Source organism: Narcine bancroftii, chromosome 11, assembly GCF_036971445.1.
Source record: "Narcine bancroftii isolate sNarBan1 chromosome 11, sNarBan1.hap1, whole genome shotgun sequence".
NCBI lineage: Eukaryota > Metazoa > Chordata > Chondrichthyes > Torpediniformes > Narcinidae > Narcine > Narcine bancroftii.
Window position 1 is genome coordinate 104518161 of NC_091479.1, and position 15860 is coordinate 104534020.

The window sequence follows — 15860 nt, forward strand, 5'->3', positions numbered from 1 at the left end:
CCATCAGCCTCTGATGCTGCAGTAAGATGGATTCAATGGGTAAAGTGGTCTCATTCTGTGCCTCTGCAACACCAGAGGGTCTGGGTGTTGTCTCTGTGCCCTGGGCTGTCTGCACAAAGCCTGGACTTACTTCCTTCCAGACAGTACTCGATGATGTAGCCATCCAGCCCTGCGGCACCAATCCGTTCAGGAGGACGCCACTTCAGTGATATACTGTTGTCAGTCACACCGTCGCACGCAAGGAGTGTGGGCTCACTGGTTGGTGCTGTAGAAGAACCACATAGGAGAAATGAGGGCCCCTTCGGGGTACAGTCCTCAATGGGAGGATGGGTGGGGGGTGGATTGGGGGGGGAAGGCAAAAGCCTTCACCCTGATGGACGAAACACACGCTCGAAACATAGACCAGGGCTCAGCCGGAGACCACACTAAACAGTGGTGGCGGTGCAGAGATCCAGAGCAGGAAGCACCCTGGCATCTGCCCGTCAACAAAATGCATATCTAAGTGTGAACATAAGGAGCAGGATTAATCAGGCACTAACACTGGGAAGGAGACACCAATAGAACCACAGCAAATGCAGTATTGATGTTCATTTCAAGAGGGATAAGGATCCAAGAGCAGGGATGTGATGTTGGGGCTTTACAAGGCCCTGGTGAGGCTCATGGAGGATTGTGAGCAGTTTTGGGCTCATCATTTAAGAAAGGATGTGCTGACATTGGAGAGGGATTAGAGGAGGTTAATTAGGCTCCAGGAATGAAAGGGTTATCGTATAAGGAGTGATTGACGGTTCTTGGCCTGTACTTGTTGGAATTTAGGAGATAGAGAGAGGGGATTTCATTGAAACATTTCAAATGTTGAAAGCCACAGAGTAAATGTAGAAAGGTTGTTCCCCACGGTGGGAGAGTCTAGGACAAGAGGGCGTACGCTTAGAACAGAGATGTGGAGGTATTTCTCCAGCCAGAGGGTGGTGAATCTGTGGAATTTGTTGCCACAGGCAGTGGTGGAGGCTGAGTCATTGGGGGTAATTAAGGCAGAGATTGACATGTTCTTGATTAGCCAGGGGATCAAAGGTTTTGGGGAGAGGGCCAGGCAGGGGACTGAGTGGGAAAATGAATGATTGTTGGGGCAGACTCAATGGCGGAAAGGTCTATTTTTGTTCCGATGTCTTATGGTCTTAAGTGATCAGTCGGGAAGGTTGGTGAAGAAACCAACGCCCCGACTTCCCTGGGAGGTTATGTCTCCCGTATCCCTTCACACCTCCTGCAGGTGCACCATCCTAGCTGGATGCACCTCAGTGTGGTACAGGAGCTCTGCTCATGATCAACAGAAGGTGGTGGATCACTCAAACCTCCATCCTCTCCATCTATACACCCCGCTGCTTCAGCAGGGCAGCCAAAGTACACCACCTCAGCCATACTCACTTCTCCCAGCCCGAGAAAGGAGAGGGCTCGGTGGGGGGTGGGGGGTGGGGGGGGGTGCTAAGATCGTGTACCAATGGGTTCAAGTGGAACACAAAAGGCTGCAGACACTGTGATTGTGGTAAAAACACACAGAAATGCTTCAGAAACTCAGCTGGTCTTGCAGCGCCCATAGGAGGTAAAGATATATTACCGATGTTTCGGGCCTGAGCCCTTCCTCAAGGTGTAAGCAAAAAGCAAGCAGTCGGGAGAGAAAGTCATTAACGTTGACTTCTCCAGTGTTTGTTAAACACCCCCTCCCAAATCTTTGTCTCCGGTTCCTTCTCTCTCTCCCCCTTTACCCTCTGTCTCCTTTCCCAGAGCCAAAATCTATTCTCACCATTCCTCTTATCATATCCAATTAACACCTTCTGTCTGTTGGTCTGGACTCCTTCCCCCTCCCATTATTCCCCTTTTCTCTCCCCAGTCTTTATCCAGATGCCTGCCTGCTTTTTACTTATACCTTGAGGGAGGGCGCAGGCCCAAAACGTTGGTCATATAATCGATCCCCCACCCCCTCCCCATGGATGCTGTGAGACTGGTTGAGTTCCTCCAGCATTTTAGTGTGTGTATACACCAAAGGGCTCAAACATCGTTTCCTCTGGACAGCCATCAGGCTCCTGAATGGACCCCATAACAGTGACCTCACGCAATCCTTGAAATGATCTTTCACTGTAACACCGCCTTTGCTCAGCCACTCTGTACTTCTGTCGATGTGTTAGAGTTGACTGGCTGGTCTGCTCATGGAAGAACCCTTCTCACTGTACCAGCGAATAAAATTGAGCTCAATTGGTTTGGGAGGAAAGCTGCCTTTCCCTGAACCTACCGAGCGGAGTGAACGCCTTGGATGGTTCGCTGGGCCTGGACATCCCAATGGCATTGATGGCAATGACCCGAACTTCATAGGGAATCCCTTCAATCATGTTCTTGGGGTCAAAGGTCATTTCTTTGCAGAGGTCAAAGTTGAGCCTCATCCACCGGGAGCTTTGCTTCTTCTTCCTCTCGATGATGTAGCCTAAATGGGAAGGAGAAGAGACCACAGTAATGAAAGCCCCTCTAATGAAACACTGCCCCAATTCTGGAAGCCAGCTGCCCACCATTAGCATAGCCCCGCCCACAGTCTCCACCCCCTCGAGGACATCCATATGAGGCGGTGCCTTGAGAAAGCAGTCTCTATCCTCAAGGTCCCCCACCACCAAGGCCATGTCCTCTTCACTCTGCTTCCATCGGGAAGGAGGTCCAGGAGCCTAAAGACGAACACCCAGCACCACAGGGACAGCTTCTCCCCCTCCGCCATCAGGTTTTGTATGAATCACTCATAGACACTTCTTCACTTTCTTTTCTTTTGCACTAATTTATTTATTTTTAAAAGTAATTTCTAGCAATATATGCACCTGTAATGCTGCTGTTAAAGAACAAATTTTGTGACACGACTATGAAAATAAATTCTGATTTGGAGGCAAACAGCTTATTTACTGTGTCAGATGTAAGTTGACTCTGAGAGCAGGGGAGGTTGAAACAAGAGGACATAAGTTGAGGGTAAGAGGGCAACATTTTAGGAGAAACAAAGGATGCTTCTTCACTCAGAGAGAGGTGGCTGAATGGAATAATCTTCCGGAGGAAGTAGTTGAGGCAGAGTCAATTCTTTCATTTAAGAGGTGGCTGGATATATACATGGATAAGAGGGGGTTAGAAGGTTATGGCCAGAGAATAGATGGGGGGAGGAATTGTTTGAGTAAATTGGCGTGGACTTATACGGCCGAGATGGCCTGTTTCCGTGCCATAAACGGATCTATGGTTATATGGTTAGGTGTTCTCGATGAGGGCCTCCTCAGGGGCCACAGCACATTTCAATAAAACCCTTGTGTTCTTTTCACCTCACATAACCTAAATATTTTTAATGTTTTTTTTCAGTGGCTTCATAAATGGATAGGGCTGTAGAGAGAGCTTTCGGCACATTGGCCTTCATAAATCAAAGTATTGAGTACAGGAGTTGGGATGTTATGGTCAAGTTGTACAAGACATTGGTGAGGCCAAATTTGGAGGATTGTGTGCAGTTTTGGACACATAACTACAGGAAAAATATCAATAAGATTGAAAGAGGCAGAGAAGATTTACTAGGATGTGGCCTGGACTTCTGGAACTGAGTTACAGGGAAAGGTTAAAGAGGTTAGGACTTTATTCCCTGGAATGTAGTAGAAGAATGAGGGGAGATTTGACAGAGGCATTTAAAATTACGAGGAGTATATACAGAATAAATGTAGATCAGCTTTTTCCACTGAGGGTCGGTGAGATACAAACCAGAGGATGTGGATTAAAGGTGAAAAGAGAAAAGTTTTGGGGGGAACTTCTTCACACAGAGAGTGGTGGGAGTGTGGAATGACCTGTCAGCTGAAGTGAATATGGGGTCAATGTTAACATTTAAGAAGAATTTGGACAGGTACATGGATGTGAAAGGTATGGAGGGCTATGGACTGGGTGCAGGTCAGTGGAACTAGGCAAAAAAAAAAATGGCTCAGCACAGACTAGAAGGGCTGAAGGGCCTTGTTCTCTGCTGTAATGTTCTACGGTTCTATGTAATTGGTAGGAGAGTGTGATAGTACAGATTCTATCACCAATGTGTATATGTACATATGGTCATGTAGGATGACTGTGATTGGCTGCGAGTGTAGCCACACCTACTGGCTGGTCTTAAAGGATTGCTCCTAGCTAGACCAGGTCACTCTGGACTGGTCGACCTACTTGTGATATGCTCCAGTCTTTTAGTTAATAAAAGCCTTGGTTTGGATCAACAAGTTTTTGGATCTTTCGACGCGCTCTACAGAGAGAAGTACGAAAGAAACCAACTCAACTCGACTGCTTCACAGGGAAGGGGTCCCATAAACTTTGAGCAGAGTCCCAAGGAGGCCATAGCCGAGTAAAGGTTGGGAACAGCTGGTCAGGCAGCATCTTAGGCAGTAAACACTCATTGCTGAATTTATTTATAGGCAGCAAAATGATCTGGGGCATCTTGAAGCCTGAATGGTGCTGTAGCAGGGGCCAGCCCTGACAATGGCTAACGTTGCAGGTTCCTAATTTCTGCCCAACTTCACACAAGGTCCCAGGTTACCCAAAATTGGTGAGCTTCCGTCATAGTCTGGAGGGTTCCACATCACTGAGCACCAGTCTCCTCCCACCTCAGTAACAATCGGTGCTGCAGGGGGGTCAGGAACATCTGTGGGGGGAAGGAGGAAGCATCAGCAGTTTCACAAACCAAGCCCCACATGGCTCTACCTCTAATGTACTCTGATGTCCCCAGGAGATCACCAGTTCACGCATGTTAGCCATTTTCTTGCTGAGTGTTATAATGTACGAGGGCCACAAACCAAGTGAAAGTCAGATACAATGCTCACAATCCCTAACCAATCCACCCTTCTCTTGACAAGGCTTGTTACTCCTGGTGCCCATCACCCAATCCTCAGATTTCTCAGACCAAAAAGTCATTTGATCCTGGTGCCATTATACTCAATGCTCAGGAGGCAGTCTTCTGGGACAACGGCGTGAAGCAAGGCTGCGTCCTCGCACCAACTCTCTTTACTATCTTCTTCAGCATGATGCTGAAACAAGCCATGAAAGACCTCAACAATGAAGACGGTGTTTACATCTGGAACCGCACGGATGGCAGTCTCTTCAATCTGAGGCACCTGCAAGCTCACACCAAGACACAAGAGCAACTTGTCCGTGAACTACTCTTTGCAGACGATGCCGCTTTAGTTGCCCATTCAGAGCCAGCTCTCCAACGCATGACATCCTGTTTTGCGGAAACTGCCAAAATGTTTGGCCTGGAAGTCAGCCTGAAGAAAGCTGAAGTCCTCCATCAGCCAGATCCCCACCATGACTACCAGCCCCCCCACATCTCCATCGGGCACACAGAACTCAAAACAGTCAACCAGTTTACCTACCTCGGCTGCACCATTTCATCTGATGCAAGGATCGACAAACAGATAGACAACAGACTTGCCAAGGCAAATAGCACCTTTGGAAGACTACACAGAAGGTCTGGAAAAACAATCCCCTGAAGAAACACACGAAGATCATGGACATGTATCAAAGCAATTTAACTTAAGCAGGTCAACGCGGCAGGGATGCCCACTATCACCATTATTATTTGCGCTAGCTATAGAACCACTAGCAGAATCGATAAGAAGAGATAATAATATAAAAGGAATAAAAATAAAAGACAGGGAATATAAAATCAGTCTGTTTGCGGATGATGTGATAGTGTACTTAACAGAACCAGAACTATCAATAAAAGAACTATATAAGAAATTGAAGGAATATGGAGAAGTGTCGGGATACAAGATAAACGTAAATAAAAGTGAAGCAATGCCTATGAATAACGCGGATTTCTCAAAATTTAAGGAGGAATCCCCATTCAGATGGCAAACGCAGGCAATAAGATACCTAGGTGTGCAAATAAACAAAAATCTAGGCCAATTATATAAACTCAAAAATTACAGGACGATTTAGAGCATTGGAAAGAGCTACCACTAACACTGATAGGAAGGATAAACTGTATTAAAATGAACATTTTTCCAAGGATACTATACTTATTTCAGGCATTGCCAATACAACTGACAGAAAAATTCTTCAAAGAGTTAAAGAAAATAATAAGGAGATTTTTATGGAGAGGGGGGAAACCGAGGATAGCACTAGATAAATTAACAGAATGGTATAAACAAGGAGGCTTACAATTGCCAAACTTCAAAAATTATTATAGAGCCGCACAATTAAGGTACCTATCAGATTTTTATCAAACAAGGGAAAAACCAGACTGGACGAGACTAGAATTAGATAAAATAGGGGAAAAGATACCTGAACACATATTATATAAATGGGACGAAAAATTGGTACAACATAGAACTTCTCCAGTATTACACCATCTCCTCAATATATGGAAGAAGATTCATGTAGAAAGAAATAAAATAAATTACCAAATACCAAAACTAATATTGACGCAAAATAAGCTACTCCCTTTTACAATAGACAACCTTGCCTTTAGAAAATGGGAAAAAAAAGGGATTAAAAGAATAGAAAATTGTTTTTCAGGAAGTAGATTCTTATCCTTTGAACAAATGAGAGATAAGTACAATATAACTGGAGATACAGCGCTGGCATATTACCAACTGAGATCCTACTTGAAAGATAAATTAGGAAACAACTTGAGTTTACCAGAGGGAAGTAACCTTGAATATGTGATTACAGATACAATGTTAATCAAAAGATTTATAAAAAATATGTATATTAAACTGCAAGAAAAGGAGAATGAGGAAACAAATGGTAAAACTAAACAAAAATGGGAACAAGATTTAAATATAAAGATAAAAAAGGAAACATGGGAGAAGTTATGCTCTGGAACGATGAGAAATACAATAAATACGAGGCTGCGTATGATACAATATAATTGGTTACACAGACTAAACATTACACCGCCAAAGTTAAATAAATGGGACCCAACAGTATCTGATAGATGTTTTCGATGTAAAAAAGAAAGGGGAACAACAATTCATGCAATCTGGACATGTGAGAGAGTAGAAAAATTTTGGGATGATCTCAATCAGATATTAAATAAAATAACAGAAAACAATATACCAAAGAATCCAGAGATCTTTCTCCTAAGTAACATAAAAAATAAAGAATTTGGAATTGACTTGGAAGATGCACAAAAAAGATTTGTCAAGATAGCCCTAGCCGTAGCAAAAAAATGTATTATGTCAACCTGGAAATTGGAAGATAATTTGAAAATACAACAATGGTATATAGAAATGAATAAATGTATTCCATTAGAAAAAATAACATATAGTTTAAGAAATAATATTGAAATATTCGAACAAGTATGGGAGCCTTACATTAAATACAATAGCGAAAACCTACCGGGAACAAACATTACCTAAGTTGATGGAAGGAGAAGAAAAGAAAAGAATGGACTCAGTAGAATTTCTGGTGTATTTCTGTTGAATGACAACATTGTCTAACTGAATTAATGCAACCTAGATTGTATACCTAAAATGGATGAGAGGGGGGGGGGTGGGGGGGTGGCTTGGGAGGAGGGAGGGGGGAGGGAGAAAAAGTCACTGTAAATGTGTGGAAAAGAAAAAGTGTATATCATGGCTATTGTGATTTATGGTGTGAAAAATAAAAAATTTAAAAAAAAAAAACACACGAAGATCAGCGTGTACAGAGCCGTTGTCATACCCACGCTCCTGTTCGGCTCCGAATCATGGGTCCTCTACCGGCATCACCTACGGCTCCTAGAGCGCTTCCATCAGCGCTATCTCCGCTCATCCTCAACATTCATTGGAATGATTCATCACCAACATCGAAGTACTCGAGCTGGAAGAATCTGCAAGCATCGAATCCATGCTGCTGAAGACCCAACTGCGCTGGGTGGGTCACGTCTCCAGAATGGAGGACCATTGCCTTCCCAAGATCGTGTTCTATGGTGAGCTCTCCACTGGCCACCGAGACAGAGGTGCACCAAAGAAGAGGTACAAGGACTGCTTAAAGAAATCTCTTGGTGCCTGCCACATTGACCACTGCCAGTGGGCTGATATCGCCTCCAACTGTGCATCTTGGTGCCTCACAGTTCGGCGGGCAGCAACCTCCTTTGAAGAAGACCACAGAGCCCACCTCACTGACAAAAGACAAAGGAGGAAAAACCCAACACCCAACCCCAACCAACCAATTTTCCCTTGCAACCGCTGCAACCGTGCCTGCCTGTCCCGCATCGGACTTGTCAGTCACCAACGAGCCTGCAGCAGATATGGACATACCACTCCATAAATCTTCGTCAGCGAAGCCAAGCCAAAGAAGGGTGCAGTCTTCTGGGGCAAAGTAAAGAAACCTCGTTCATTCTCAAATATCTCAGCATGTTGGCCACAGATGATGTCTTCCCTAGGTCAACTAACCTGATCTCTCCTTGGATAAAAGACTATGTCTTCTATTGGACAACTCACCATGTCTTCCCTTGGACACCTGGCCATGTTCTCTATTGGACATAGACATTGCCTCCTCTTGGATGACAGGCATTGTCTTCTGTAGCAATCACTTACCAACAACCTTGATCTTCAGCTCGCCACTGTCCTCGCCTGCTTCATTCTGCACCATAATTTTGTAGACGCCGCTGTCATCTCTCTCAGCTGCATCAATGACCATCGAGGTGTGATCGGGGAATGACTCTGCCCTCACTCGACTCCCCGTCTCCAGGATTGCCTGTAAGGACAACAATGCACTGACAAGCAGAGCCTCAGTAGTCAATACGGTGGCAGCAGAAACTCTGAGCAGGGCTGGTGCTGTGAACCAAAGAGGGCTTCCTAAGTCCACAGCACGACCTAGATCTGGTCTCAACTGCCAGTGAAAACAACCTCTCCACTTCTAGTTTATTGATTCCTCTTATAATTTTTATGTCTCTATACGAAACCCCACTCATCCTTTTAAACTCCAATGAATACAGTCCCAGACGACACAATCTCTCCTCATAGATTAATGAACTCATCTCTAGAATTAAGCCAGCGAACTTCCTCTGCACCACCTCTAAAGCAGGTTCTCCCTGAAGTAAGGAGACCAGAAATGCACTCAGGATCCCAGGAGCAGTCTCACTTGTACCCTGTAGAGCTGTAGCAGAACCTCCCTGCTCTTAAATTCAATCCTTCTCTCAGGGAATGCCAACGTCCGTTTGCCTTCTTGATTACCTGCTGCACCTGCAGAGCAACCTCTCGTGATTCATGCACAGGCCCTCTCGGGTCCCTCTGCACAAAAGCACACCGAAAGAGAGGGGCAGACTTACTTTGTCACCTTTCATCCATACGATTCTTGGAGTTGGTTCTCCTGTGACAGGAATATCCAATCGTAGTTTGTTCCCAGCCACAACCACTATTTCAGGTGACTTTGTCAGGTTGTCAAGGTGGAGTTTGGGAGGATCTAATGGAACCAATTCATCAAATTATCCACAGCAACATGGGTTAAGGTGGTCATTGTTCTTCAACACAATTACGTCCCTAAAGCCCCATTATTGTGAAAGTTTCAGATGGTGTGAAGACAGATTGGCTTTGTCACACGGAGATACTTAAGAGATACTGGAATTTGGAACAATGCACCATCTGCGGGTCGAGCAGCATCCGTGGGAGAGGAAAGTGGCTGAGGGTGTTTCGGGTGCTTCAGCAGGAGTGAGAGTGCAGAGGGGAGATAATCAGTATAATGAGGACAGGGTAGGAGAGGGTGTGGGGGGGAAACCTCTTTTTGGAGTCAGAAAATCTAATTTAGAGACTTGGTCACGAAAATCTAGGTGGAGGGAGAAGTGTGTTTTGAAGATGATTTCTCAGTGGAGGTTCCATCTGTTCTTGTAGGGATGTAACCTATTTGATGTCCCATAGCAGGGACGTCTTTCAGATGGTGAAGTTCAACCCACTTCCACCACTACTTCTGGCAGATCGTCCCACATACCCACCTCCCCAGGACTGAAGAAGGTGCCTTTCAGATCCCCATTAAACCTTTCCCTCTTCACCTTAAATCTATCCCTTGTAGTTTGGACTTGACTGACCCCAAGGAAAAGTCTGTGACCATTCACATTATGCAACCCCCTCGAGTTGTGATATTATAAACCTCTGCAAGGTCTCCCCTCAGGTTCCTGTCCTCCAGGAAGAAAAGTCCCAGCCTATCCCACCTCTCCTCAGAACTCAAGCACCTCCCATCTCCCCCCATCCCCCAAGGCCTGGGAACATCTTGGTGAATCTTTTCTGCACCTTTTCCAGTTGAATGACATCCCTCCTGCACCTAGCAACTGGCCTTACACACTACACTCCAATAGTTAGTGGAGAGATCCAGCAACAGGAAGGCGAGACAACGGTTGGATGTGGTCTGCGCTCCCTGGTGCTTGGGATGCTCAGGGCTTCAATCTTCCACTTACCAATCATGCGGAGTTTAGCCCCCAGGTGCATCGAGTAGCCTTCTGGAACAAATGTGTATTCACCATCATCATCCAGACCCATCTTGTCCACCACCAGCTTGTGAACTCTTCAAAAACAAAACATAGAACAATACAGACCCTTCAGCCTACAACGTTGTGCTGACCTATGGAAACCTACTCCACAACAATCTAATCCAGTGGTTCTCAACCTTTTTTTCCCCAGTCACATACCACTTTAATATATCATAGGCTGCCATAGATGCTCTGTGGTTAGTAAGGGATTATTCAAGGTAGCATGTGAGCGGAAAGAAAAAGGTCGAGAAACACTAATATAATCCTTCCCTACTTCACTCCCATACTCCTTGGAGTTCAGAAGAATGGAGTAGGGGAGGGGGAACCTCATAGAAACATTTTGAACATTGAACGGCCCGGACAAAGTTGATTCCCCCTGGTAGGGGAGTCCAGGTCAAGAGGATCGAAGGGCGTCTATTTAAAACAGAGATGTGGAGGAATTTCTTTAGCCAAAGAGGGGCGAACCTTTGGAATTTGTCCCACAGGCGGCTGTGGACACCAGGATATTGGGTGTATTTAAGGCAGAGTTTGATAGGGTATCAAACGTTATAGGGAGAAGATAGGGGAGAGGGAATGAGTGGGAGAATGGATCAGCTCATGATGGAATGATGGGGCAGACTCGATGGCCCAAATGCCTCCTTCTGCTCCTATATCTTATGAACCATTTATTTTTCTTACATCCATAAGCATGTATAAGAGTTTTATGAATATCCCCATGTACCAGTCTCCACCACCACCCCTGGCGAGGCGTTCCAGGCCCACTCCACTCTCTGAGTTAAAAAACCTACTCCTGACGTCTCCCCTAAACTTCCCTCCACTCACCTTAATGTGGTATTTGCTATAAAAAAGGTGCTGGCTATCCATCCAATCTAAATCCCCTCAATGTTATACACATCTATTAAGTTAACTGTCATCCTTTGTTGCTGCAAAGAGAAAAGCCCCAATTCTGTTAACCTTGATTTATGCAACGTGTTCTCCAATCCAGGCAAATCTCCTCTGCACCCTCTTCAAAGAATCTACACCCTTCCTGCAATGAGGTGACCAAAACTGAACTTGTGTGGCCTGACCACAGTTTTGTAGACCTGCAATATTACCTCCCGGCTCTTGAATTCAATCCCTTGACTATTGAAGGCCAGTGCAGTATTGCCATAAGCACCCTATCAACGTGAACGGCAACCTTGAGGGATTTAAGGATCTGAACCCCTGGAAATCTTTGTCCTTCCACACTTTAAAAAATTCTGCCATTAACCCTGCACTTCGCCTTCATGTCTGACCTTCCAAAATGTATCACCTCACACTTATCTAGATCGAACCCCATCTACCATTTCTTTGCCAAACTCTGCATCCTTTTTACATCCTGTTGTAACTTACAACAACCATCTATAGAATGTACAACACCTCCAACATTTGAATAATCTGTAAACTGACTGACCACCCCCGTCCCCCCTCCTTCCACTTCACCTCTTTGTCCGAGCTCAAGTTTTCATCAGATTGTAAAGTGTCAAGTTGTAAAGCTGAACCAGTTTGTTCCACCAGAAAACCGGTGGATGCTGGACTACTGAGCAATGAATGGGAAGCTGGAGGGAAACAAGACAGCCAGCAGATGCTGGCAAACTTGGGCAGTTCTCAGCAGGTCACTCCATCCATAGGAAGCAAAAAAGAGTTGATGTTTCGGGCCTGAGCTCTTCTTCAGAAGTGTCGAAAATCAAGCTGACACCTGAATGTGGGTGGGGGGTGGGAAGGAGGAGGAATGCAGGTGATAGGTGGGAATGCAGGTGGTTAGGGGGAAAAGAAAGGAGGTGGGGGGTGCAGAGGGCTAAGAAAGATGATCAAATAGAAGAAGGAGGGATAGAGATTGGGGAGCTGGAGGAAGCTGCAGTGAGAAGCGGGAGGGAGGGACTCAGCAGGTCGACAGCATCCATGGAGAGAGATGGTCAGTCAACAGTTGAGGGCCTATGGACAGGACACTGAGTGTCCATTTCCTCCCAAGGATGTTGCCTGACCTGCTGAGTCCCTCCATCTCACTTCTTACTGCAGCTTCCTCCAGCTCCCCAATCTCTGAGCGTGAGCCCTGGTTGGATTGGTCTAGGACCCCTGAGCAGAAGCTGATCTCTGCATCATCTAAAGGGAAGTAGGAGTGGTGGATGGACATGGTACAAAGCTAAGGTGGGAGAGTCTTGGACCAGAGAGCAGAGCCACAGAATAAGAGGACATCCCTGTCTGGCTGCATCATTGCATGGGACAGTGGCTGCAAAGCATCGGGAAGTTTCTGCAAGGATCATCAAAATGGCCAAGATCACTGAGGTCTCCCTCTCCCTGACTAACAACAGGGCTCAAAAATTATTGAGGATCCTTTCCATCCAGCACATAGTATCTCCGACCCATGACCATCAGGAAGGAGATAAAGGAGCATCAAAATCAGGACAGCCAGGCTGGGAAATAGCTTCTTCCCGCAGGCTGTGAGATTGATGTTACCAAGTAAATCATCCCAAAATATTGATATATTTATTTTGTAGATATCTAATTATGATGTGCTGTGTATTGTGTGTGCATCGTGGTCCAGGGAAGCGTGGTTTCTTCGGGATGTATATGTATATTCAGATTATAATGAACTTGCTCACCTTCCTCTCTGATAAATCTTTATGTGGTCAGTCGGGTAGATGGTCTGTCCATTTTTATACCATTTTCCAGGCAGGTTGGCCAAGGACAATTCACACTGAAGAACAGCTTGGGTGCCAGCTTGGACAACCTGGTCTGTGAGATCCTGCATGATCTTGAGAGGTCTCACTAGGAAGAAGATGAGAAGGTCAACCCTCATGCAGAGCAGCTAATCACAGACACACTGAACAGTCTGGTACAGGAACGGTAAACAACAAGGTGGAGGAACTCAGCAGGTTGAGCACCACCAGTGGGAGAAAAAGAATGGTCGATGTTTAGAGCTGAAACCCTTTGTCGAGGGTCAAGACAAGTTTCAGTCTTGACGAGACCCAAAACGTCGACTGTTCTCCTCCCATTGAAGGGCTGAGTTCCTCCAGTAGATAACACGTGCTAGAATATGGAGCATAAACAGTCTCCTGTGTGTCTCCAGTGGAGGAAGGGGCTTTCGACTGGTGTCTGTGTCAAATTAAACTAAGGCTCTGCTGTTTGCACACAATCCCTCCATCCCCGTCATGTTCATGTGGCTGTCTGCTGTTGTAGCTGCTCCTAGCAGCCCATTCCAGAGACCTTCCACTCCCTGAGTAAAGAAGTTTCTCTCCCACCCCCATCTCCACCTTTCTCATTTTAAGCATGTGTCCTTGAGAATGTGACATCTTCGCCCTGGGACTCCCGCTGCCTAACTGGTTGAGGATCATTGGAGAGAACTGTAGCAGTTAGCCACATGAAGACAATTTGGCCACCGTTTGCCCAACCTTGTACAGTTTTAATTCATATCAGGGCTTGGGAATCAGCCGCAGTTAATGTGGATCTCTCAGAATTAGCAAGCTCAGCATGACCCTTCACAATCAACACACTATCCTCTATTATTTCCACCTCCTACAACATGACGTATCTTTCCCTCTCCTCCCCTCTCCCCCTTCCGTAGATTCTGAGAGGCATAGGAAGGGTGGTCAGCCAGCATCTGTTTCCCAGAGCAGGAGTAGCAGAGAACATGTGTACAAAGTGAAGGGAGGGATGCTTAGGAGTATATTATTTTTTTATATGAATGCCAAGAGGAGTGGGTGCCTGAATGCCTTGCCAAGGATGGAACATTAGGGGCCTTTAAGAGACTCTTGGACAGGCACATGGATGGAAGAAAAATAGAGGGTTATGGGGTAGGGAGGGTTTAGTACATTTTTTGAGGAATATATGGGCCAGCACAACATTGAGGGCCAAAGGGCCTGTACTGTTCTATGTTCTATTTGGGGTGTCTAACACCTGGACAGAGAGAAAAAAGGGGACAGGCTCACCAGCAGAGAGTCATCAAACTAGGAGAAGCTGGGCTCAGGTAATTGGTGCAGGGTTTATCTCTGGACATTCAGGGATTTTTCCCTGGCGTAGGTTATTTTTGGATTGTTGTCACTCAGAAGGTCACAAAAAGAGCTAGAAAGTGAATTTCCATCCTTTGACGGAAACGCAATTGACCAAATTGAGTTCCGCACACACCGTAACCTCCCATGATTCCCAATCTCTCTGGGGTTTGGCTGTTGAGCAGCGTAGGAGGGTGATACCTACTCTCGACTTTGAGCTCTGCCGTGGACTGTCCACCCGTGGTCTTCACGGAATATGTTCCTGAATCCGCCTTGGATGCTTCTGGGATGATTAGCCAGTGCTTCGTTCCCTCAGTCCTGAACCGGTGTTTGGATGAGACGCCGAGCTCAATCCCATTCTTGTACCTGAAGAGTAAGATGTGTGTGTTAGAATTATACAGTGGACCCAAAGCACAAGCCCAGATGCAGGAGTCAGAAGGTTTGTGCAGATGCTTCGGGATTCAGAGAGTAGTAGAGCACACTCCATTCATGCCTCTGTACCTCTACAGGCTTTACGAATTAGAGATCTTTCACCCCACTCCACAACCTCACCCTACTAATTAATCCTTGCTTATTGCCCTCCATCCACCACTCAAACCCTCCCCTACCACCGGTCCTCAATGCCTGGGTTCTGCACAGTCTCTGACATGGACCATGTGCTCCTCTGATAGCACCTCCTGAACCCACAACCCACACCCCTACCTTCCCTCCCAGTCACACATCACCCTGACTTAGAAATGGATCATCATTCATTCTCCCTCACTGGGTCTAAGTCCTGGAACCCCTCCATCAGGCCAGCAGTGGGCCAAGGAGATGGGTTCGTCCACCTTCTCCAGGGACATCCATGATGGGAGTGCAAATTCTGTGCCTCATGTGAAGAGAAGCCCTCTGCCAGCCTTTCTGTTGGCTATGTGGAGCAATCCATGCTACAAGCCTGCACATGCAAAGCTCCTCAACTTTCCCTCTACTACACTGAAGACAATTAGAGCCCCCCTCTGCCTATTAGCTTCTTGGCAAAGCTGGCCAGGAACCTTTCCCCCCAGTTCTTTCTCCACAGCTCAGTACCCTTCATGAACAGTACATATCTAATACAGGTATAAGTATGTCTATTATACAGACAGGATGCAGAGCTAGGTGGAGAAGTGGCAAATGGAGTTTGATCCAGATAAGTGTCAGGTGATGCAATTTGGAAGGACAATCCTGAAGGCTGAGTCCAAGGTTAATGATTGGTTACTTAACAGTGTAGAAGAAGAGGGAGCATGGGGTTCAAATCCATAGCTCTCCCAAGATTGTCACGCAGGTGGGAGACAAAAATATATTACTGACATTTCAGCCCTGAGCCCTTTTCCAAAGAATAAGCAGAAATGAGCAAAAAAAAGAAG

General features: G+C 46.0%; 1 protein-coding gene across 4 annotated transcripts in view; it reads right to left on the reverse strand.

Annotated features, from left to right (window-relative positions):
* The window catches only part of mybpc1 (myosin binding protein C1), a 101064-nt gene that overhangs the window by 24494 nt on the left and 60710 nt on the right, over positions 1 to 15860 (reverse strand). For all 4 annotated transcript variants that reach the window (XM_069904429.1, XM_069904428.1, XM_069904431.1 and 1 more), the window contains 8 exons: positions 14684 to 14844; positions 13093 to 13258; positions 10400 to 10506; positions 9281 to 9414; positions 8547 to 8706; positions 4565 to 4669; positions 2282 to 2470; positions 131 to 265 (listed from right to left, as the gene is read on the reverse strand). In XM_069904429.1, the coding sequence (XP_069760530.1) occupies positions 131 to 265; positions 2282 to 2470; positions 4565 to 4669; positions 8547 to 8706; positions 9281 to 9414; positions 10400 to 10506; positions 13093 to 13258; positions 14684 to 14844 (1157 nt within the window). The remainder of the gene's footprint in view (positions 1 to 130; positions 266 to 2281; positions 2471 to 4564; positions 4670 to 8546; positions 8707 to 9280; positions 9415 to 10399; positions 10507 to 13092; positions 13259 to 14683; positions 14845 to 15860) is intronic.